General features: G+C 39.0%; 1 protein-coding gene across 10 annotated transcripts in view; it reads right to left on the bottom strand.

Moving 5' to 3' along the window:
* Positions 1-1596: 1596 nt before the first annotated feature.
* Positions 1597-7902, bottom strand: part of LOC306842813 (nuclear factor 1 B-type-like) — a 92176-nt gene continuing 85870 nt past the window's right edge. For 4 of the 10 annotated variants that reach the window (XM_079373891.1, XM_079373897.1, XM_079373894.1 and 1 more), the window contains exon 12: positions 3477-4433. In XM_079373891.1, the coding sequence (XP_079230017.1) occupies positions 4304-4433 (130 nt within the window). In that variant the 3' untranslated portion in view covers positions 3477-4303. Of the gene's footprint in view, positions 4434-7902 lie in introns of all 10 variants that reach the window. The other 6 variants (XM_079373893.1, XM_079373896.1, XM_079373900.1 and 3 more) reach the window with 3 other exon arrangements.

Here is a 7902-nt window from a genome sequence, read left to right as displayed (position 1 = left end):
CAACTAGATACGAACACTCAGGCTAATCAGAGAATCATCACTAGCTAGACGTAATCCAAACAACAAACAATGTGCCAATGAAAGGGGTAGTGGGAACTGCAGAAAGTGCAAATGCTCATCTGTTTTTCTCCCGTGGTGGCAACATGAAAAAGACATCTGTGGGTCCACACAAAGGCTTCTGGGAGTACCGAGCCTGCCCTGAAAACTATGCAGCATTCATTCTAACATGTTTATCGCTGCCCACGACAGACAAATGTAAACATTGCAGAATGGAGGTGTCTACATGCCGGTGTCGGCACAGCAGAAAAATCTCTGTACATGGTATGGTGGGTCAGCCTCTATTGACGGGGGAAATAATGCATGTTTTATTTTGCACAAGACAGCAGAACAATCTGTGATGTTGTGTAGCGACATTACCCTGGTATTTTTTGTTGGGAGACTCAAATCAGGTGCCTTTATACTAAAGTGACTAGGAGTTCCCCAACGGATCAAAACAACAACAACAACAACAAAATAAAAAATAAAAAAGATAATAAAAAATAAAAAAATGACCCTACAAATTTAAACATTATTCATCTTGTCCTGTTTTCAATATCACATAATCACATCACACACGCTCTATGGCCACACTAAACAACACTTCAAACATTTATGAAATGTCTCAAGGATCCAAGTTACTCAACACGAAAAACAACAAAAGACCTTCATCATTGTGTTTTAAACATTTACAGTCCCATACAGGAATTCACTCCACTTTATAAGTACAGGAAAATAAAAATAAAGAATTACATATTCAACCTTTTTATGTACTGTATCGGACAGCTGTTAAGTCGTAACACGAATCTAAAGTCAAAACAGTTTTGTATTTTTTGAATGCTTTTGTTTCACTAAAAAATATGGACATCACTTAAATTCACGAATACATGTCAAAAGTTTTTCTTTTTACAAACGGGGAAAGAGAAATTTACAGTGTACACACTTTTGTCAACAAGGCAGGCATTTCAATAGAAAGAGCCTCATGTACTCTCCTTTCATAGTGTCAGAATCATCTTGAAACACACACTGACGTATTCATCTACAAACACGGTGCACAAAGCTGCCAGAGCAGATTTTCAACCCATACCGACTACTACTGAAAACTATTGCTATTGCCAAACTATTACAATGGTCATCAAGATGACCCCTACCTATGGCCTCCTTCACGGCTTCCAGCATGAGAATGACTCTATGACCCTGACACTCCCACCACTCCAGGAGGAAATGCACTTCAGTGGCACTGCCAATGGCCAGAAGGCTGCAAAGCACTTATTTTTCACAAATGAACAACAACAAAAAGTCGAAACAGTGCACATTGAACGGGGTGGCTTTTTTTCTAGCTTAATCACAAATGACAAAAAAAAAAAAACATCTCGGTGAAGGAGGAGAGATTCAGCTTGACTTGAGGTCTCAGAAACAGAATGAATAGTGATTTAAGGCTACAATTTAAAACCATGGTGATAAGAACTAAGAAGTGTTATTATAAAGAGGCCATCCATTAATTGATGCTGGTAATGCCCTGTTAAGCAAAACGCCTGAGTTTTTTTTTCTCTTCTTCTTCTGTGTTTAACTGAAAGACACTGTGGGTGGATGATTGCCTATATGCTGTAGGTGCAAAACCATTTTTTTTGTGATCCTCAAGACCATAAGAGCATTAAGTTATTCCCTTTCACCGAATATTGAAAATAACTATAACTTGAGATAAATATAAAAATCGATTCTCCCCATGGGGGTATTTGTCTACAGACTATGATCTCAATAAGGCTGTAAATTTTAACACTTCAAAGGGAACAATACAAAACAGTGAAATTTACTGATTGTGACAGATCTAACACGCAGTAACTTGCGTGACAGTGATTGTAGCGCATTTTATAACAAGTCACTTGTTTGTAAAAATTTAAGGCATTTACTTGGGAATTGCATATAGCTACATTGTTAACCGGACAATGTGAACAGGGTAGGGAAGATATCTGATAAAAAAAAAATGCCTGCACTTAACACTTGCCCAAGTGTGCATAATTCGCCGGTGATTGTCACTCTCAAGTCAAGCTGTCTCCCCTATGAAAGTCATCTTCTTCCGAAGGTCAAACTAGCACCCCATGTGAGAAGTTTGAAGGAGTTTGTTAGTCACAGTAGACAAATCAGTGACTTTGCAGCCATATTAGACCAAATGGTGCCTTCTTTGCAGACATGCTTCAAAGAGTAGAAAAAAGTCCTCCCCTTACAGAGAATACAAAACAAACGTCTCTATCACACACCTCTCTGCCTTTAGGTACACTCAAGGGAAAAAAGACCTTGTCGCACACTGCATAGAAAGCAGTTCCCACTTTGGTCAATTACCAAAAAAAAAAATAAGAAGAAAGGAAAATAACAACGTCAACAACATCATCATCAACAACAACATAGAAAGAAAATAAATGTTTAAACTATGTGTATTTCTGTACTAGCTTCTAATAATCCACATAGCTACACTACCTAAAAGCACTACCTACATAGGCAAAACTTGGTATTGCATAATTCTTATAAATCTGGACCCGCCCTCCCCAATAATGACTGGAAGATGGAAAAACAAACAAACAACACATGATTAAAACAAAATCAAAAAATGACAACCACCAAAGTACTGAAAAAAAAAATTATAATAATAATAATGCTGGTTGATTATAAACTTTAGAACGGCAACTATACACAGCCTTGATACGCACTGTAAATGTGAGATAAAGTACTAAATGAAGCTAAAAATCAATGTCACAATTTCATCCAGAGTACAAAATATTTTTTATCATAAAAATTTTACTTTTCCCCCAAAAACGGTAATAAATGCAGCAAAAACAAGTGTAGTGATGTTTTCTATAGTCGAAGGCAAGGCACGTAATGTGGACTATATATTTTCGTGCAAATTAAGATTATTGGAAAGATTAATTATATAAATATGTCTGATTGGAGAGGCAATGGCATTGCAAATGCCAAGAAGCAATCGTCGATTTCTGGGACTGCGACAGTTGAAACTACCAAAGTGGGTTTGAAATAAGCACCTTGAGACCTCGCCTCAACCTGCAGGTTAGTGTTGAAATGAGTACAGCTTTACACATACACATCACCAGCCTGCATTCCTCTTGCTTCTCATGATATCAAATGTAAACAGTAGCTTTACAAGCCAACATCTGACTAAACATGCATACTAGATCGGTGAGTAATATGTCAAAAAAAGCCATTTTATACACGCTATGTGTCTGAGTCTATTTTCATCGACTTTATGTTCTCATTTTAATAAATAAAAAAAAGAAAAACTACCCGCATGTTTGGGTACGGCTCAAAGTAAGTGCTGTCTTGTTCATGCTCAGTTATGCTCACGTAAACGTTCGCTGTCAATCCCACTTTTCTCTTCCACTCTCAGCTTTCCCTAGTATCGCGAATCAAGGATGCATTTTTTATTTTTTATGATTTAGGTTCACTTTTTAAATTATTTTTTGTTAAGTTAACATTTACTCCCCGTTCCTTTAGAGTCTTAGGGCAGACAGACTGTGATAGCTTCCCTTCAGTAAAATCATTTAAATTGCACTTGCCTCTTGTGAGATATTGTCTTATTTTTCTCAAAATCGTTTTCAAAAGAAATTTAAAAAAGGGTAGTATTTCTTACCTAGTAATTCAGGAAGGAAAAAAAGTTTTCAGAGTTCTTAACTCTGGATAGTAAATTCCAACCTTTACCTTAAAAGAAAATTAGTACAGGATTGACATGATAACATATTCAAAAGATTTTGCACCATGGGCAAATGACATTTTGAGGGCAATATGAAAATAGAAACATTCAGTTCATTGAAAATGGTTCCTATGGTTATGTAACGAATACGTTGAGCCTTTGTTTGATGATAGTTCGTTCCAATTGCAGCCTGCTTTACAAACCATCCAATCAGCCAGCCCTTGTGTGATCGCCCCCTTCTAAAACGTTTTGTAAACCAAAACTAGTAATCGTGACATGAGAACAAGAGAAACACTAACAAGAGACTAGCATGTCATGCATATACAGTAAGGCATCTAAAGTTTGTATGGTAAAGATCACAGTATCTCAGTTCAAGGACTTTCTTGCACAATGACTGACTGGAGTGGAGTGGCTCATATCAGAAGAGAACGCTTTGACCCAACTCACTCTACTGCGCTAAGCCAATGTCCTTGAGAGGCTGGGACAAAGGTCCATGTCGATTGTATAAGTGCTGCTTGCTGGTTTGTCCGAGGACCTGTCTCTCCTGGGTCCAGTTTTAGGCCCCCTTTAATTGCTTGATTCTGCCTGGAGGAGGGGCTCACCAATGATGTTTATGCTGTAATTCTGGACATTTGTTGGCAGAATCGGAGTCCCGTTCGACACTTGGAATGGAATTAAGCTCGCCCAGGTACCAGGACTGCAGACACACAGGGGAAAGACATATAATGAGAGTTATTAAAATCAACATTAAACTAAAAAGAATTCTAATATATTGCACAAGATAAATGCATTAGACTGATCACAACTAATCACAAACAATACTACAGTATTTATTACAATTGCTGTTTACAAAGTATCTCTAGATGCCTTACTGTGGGCATGACACACATACACACACACACACACACACAGTTTTAAAATACAGTTACATTACTACATTACATGTTTATTTAAAGTTTTCATTAAACATCATCAAATTATTTAAATCTGAAACAGTTAATGAAAGAGCTATGTCAGGTCTAGACTTTTTTCCACCCTCTTTTTGAAAAAGACCCCTTTCCATTAAACACACACACACACACATACACACACACAAACATAATATGAGTTCGGGACTGCGCCAGGGAACAGGATATCCCAGAGAAACAAAGCACCCATAATGCAAATGCATGGGGGAAGTTTCTGATGCATCTCAGCCCCCTGTAGCTGACACCCACTTTCAGATCAATAGGGTTAAGTCACCGGGACTGTCTACAGAACTTTCCTATCTGCATTCAGCATGTTAATGGCACAACAACACGAGACTGTTAATTGCGAGCCGTGGTGCGAATCTCGGCTGCAAAAGCATGGGGTGGACAAACAGCATGTTGTTCCCTGGGGGGAGGACAGGGGAGCTGAATGGTGCGTACATGTGTCGAATAATTAGACAGGCCAGAAACCAGAGCCCCGGTATGCCCCCCTTCTTTTCCCCAGCCCTGGTCTGAAATACCTGTCTCACCCAATCGCCTAACACAATCTTTCTGCTCACAGATTACAGGCTGTACTCCTGCTCTGTCAACAGTGCCCGGCGCACACAGCCACCTCTTTGTTTCCCCCCCCACTCGTTTCTTTTTTGTCCCTGAAAAAGAAAAGGGACAGGCCTGGGGAGGGGTGGAAGGCGGTTGAGGAGAAGGAAGGAGACTGTTGTGTGCAAAGACTTTTCTCTGGGTTCACTGCTTTGGATGCAGGTGCAAAGCTTTAGTGGGCTTTTCTTTGGGAGTTTGTTGTTTGTTTTCTGAGTGGGAGACAAGGGCTAAAGCCAGTGGCTGGTGAAGGACAGGGACCCAGCGGATGTGGAACAGTGACTTTATTCTTCCTGAGGTAGCCCGGGGTTATACGGCTGTCTGTCACCCTCAATGCAGCTAAGGCTTCAGTCTGAGATTTACACAAATCACTTGCAGCCAATGCCTGAAATCTTATTTAAACAAAATGGCCGCAAATTATGATTTCAGCGCACACTGTGTCAGACTTTAAGGAGAAAGAGTCACAAAGAGAGTCAAGTTGTTGTATCAACGGAAACTAAATCAAATGTGGACTAAACTCTCTTTAAAAAGGGTTAAATATACTACAAGAAGGACTAACTGGGTTCTGTCAAGCTTCTTTCCTGCAGCCCCTCTGCTGTCCTGGCTTGCTAGAAATCATCTAACAGGAAACGAGAGATTAAGTGTTTTAGAGATGTGGATGGGAGAGTCAGGCTCAAATCAGACTTAAATCACTGTTTGGAGGATTTATGACTTGACTTGCTAAGTATTAAAGTGCTTAAGGCTTGATTTTGACTTTGTTGCAATTACCTGTGACTTGAGCTGATGACTAGTCTTGTCATTTCCTATGAGAAATCCAATGGCATTACAATTACGCACTGCATTTTTTTTTTTTTTTCAAATCTCAGTATCAAATGATATTATCTACCAATATCTACCACCAAATAGTATGTATGCACGTGTATGCTCTTCACTATGCTATGACTATTACGCAGTTTCTGCAAAAATATTATGCAGCACGTTATCAGCACTGATAATTGAAATGAGCATCAAATCAGAATATTACATTTCTGAAGGATCAAGTGACACTGAAGACTAGAGTAATGAAAATTCATCTTTCCCATCACAGAAATAAAGTATAGCCTTTGAGAGCATAAGAGTTTTCTTTCTGTTAAAACATTATGTTAAATATGCAGTATTTATTTATTTTTTCTTTCTTTCTTACTTACTTACTTGCAATGTTTATAAAATTTAAAGGTGTCTTGCTAATCAACCCTGCTAAAAAGACTATCATTTTCATATTTTCAACTGCAAAAAAATCAATTTCAACCAGTTTCATTTTTTATTTAATTTTTTTGAAAGAATTCTGACCAGTCTTGCTGGTCAGATTAGTTAAGAAGCTGGTTCATATATACCAGAATCCCAAAAACAACATTTTAGACAGGGAAAGCACAAAGAAATAAAAGCCTCACTCATGGGCCAGAAAAAATAGACTACCACCAATCAAGCTCGTAAACTGTCTCATGTACTACTGCCCTAAACTTTGCCTTTGCAGAGCTGTCTGATGGATTGCCATGGAATGGGGTACTACCCCTTGTTTCCCAAGTTCAAGGTTCAGTCTGGTGTTACCTACTGTCTGGTTTCCCCGGCTACCAGACAAGCGCAGATGTGATGGGCCCCTTTCACATGGGAGATGGGTGTTATGTGGGATAAAAGGGAGAACAAACAACTTTCCTCCCTTATCAGATTCTTGTTTCTTCACGAGTCGCTTATGGGTGTCTCATCTCAAAAGTCCACCCTCCTGCAGGAGCAAGCACGGGCCTGCTTCATTTTGGAATCAGACGCTAAATTAGATTATCTAATGCCATTTTAATGGATTGCTGACCTAATTCCTACAGGATGGCATCAAGCAAGTCTGGCTTGAATTCAATTTGTGTTGAGCTGTGGACTGGCATGCATCACACTGCGGCACTGCAGCTTTGCTAGTACATGCAACCGACAAATCACATTTCCAATGTCAATGACCTGAAGTCAACTCTTCAACTGCATTAGTCTTCATCTGAAGCACACAGCACACATTCTGCCTCTATCAACTGTGTTGCAAGTTTGTTTTTGCAGTTGACAGAAACATGATAATTAGCAAACCTTTAATGAACATTTTAAATGTAACATCTGTTCATTGTTTTTCAATGCTCAATAATGTTAGCCATAAACATAAAAGGGTGAGCCACTGCTTGGGAACATTTTTCCCTCGTACTCCGTGTGGTCTATTAGGAGGCCAGAAAAGGGGCTGGAAAGAAAGCAGGGGCCTGTAACCCTGATGCCTACAGAAGGAAGTGAAGAGTGTGTTCAGTGTGACTTTGCTTTTCCAGAGTTACTGCAGTGTGGAAGTGCTGAGCAAGGCCTTTCCCACTGCAGAGACCTGGAGAGACTACAAACGTGGAAGAAAGAGGATATAGTTCAAGGACATATTGCTCACACTAAGCCCACCTTACACTAAGATGTGATTGCATATAGCAGCAGTGACTACTCTAAGAATAAATGGCTTTCCCTTAAAATGCCATAAATATGTGGCAATGATATAGACTATAATATATGAATTACAAAATTTATAGGCACAATATATTTGTGTATATAAGTCGTAAA

This window comes from Barbus barbus (assembly GCF_936440315.1).
Source record: "Barbus barbus genome assembly, chromosome: 2".
In the NCBI taxonomy this organism is placed as follows: Eukaryota; Metazoa; Chordata; class Actinopteri; order Cypriniformes; family Cyprinidae; genus Barbus; species Barbus barbus.
Note: the sequence above shows the minus strand (reverse complement) of the source record. Positions and strands in the feature narration are given on the sequence as shown.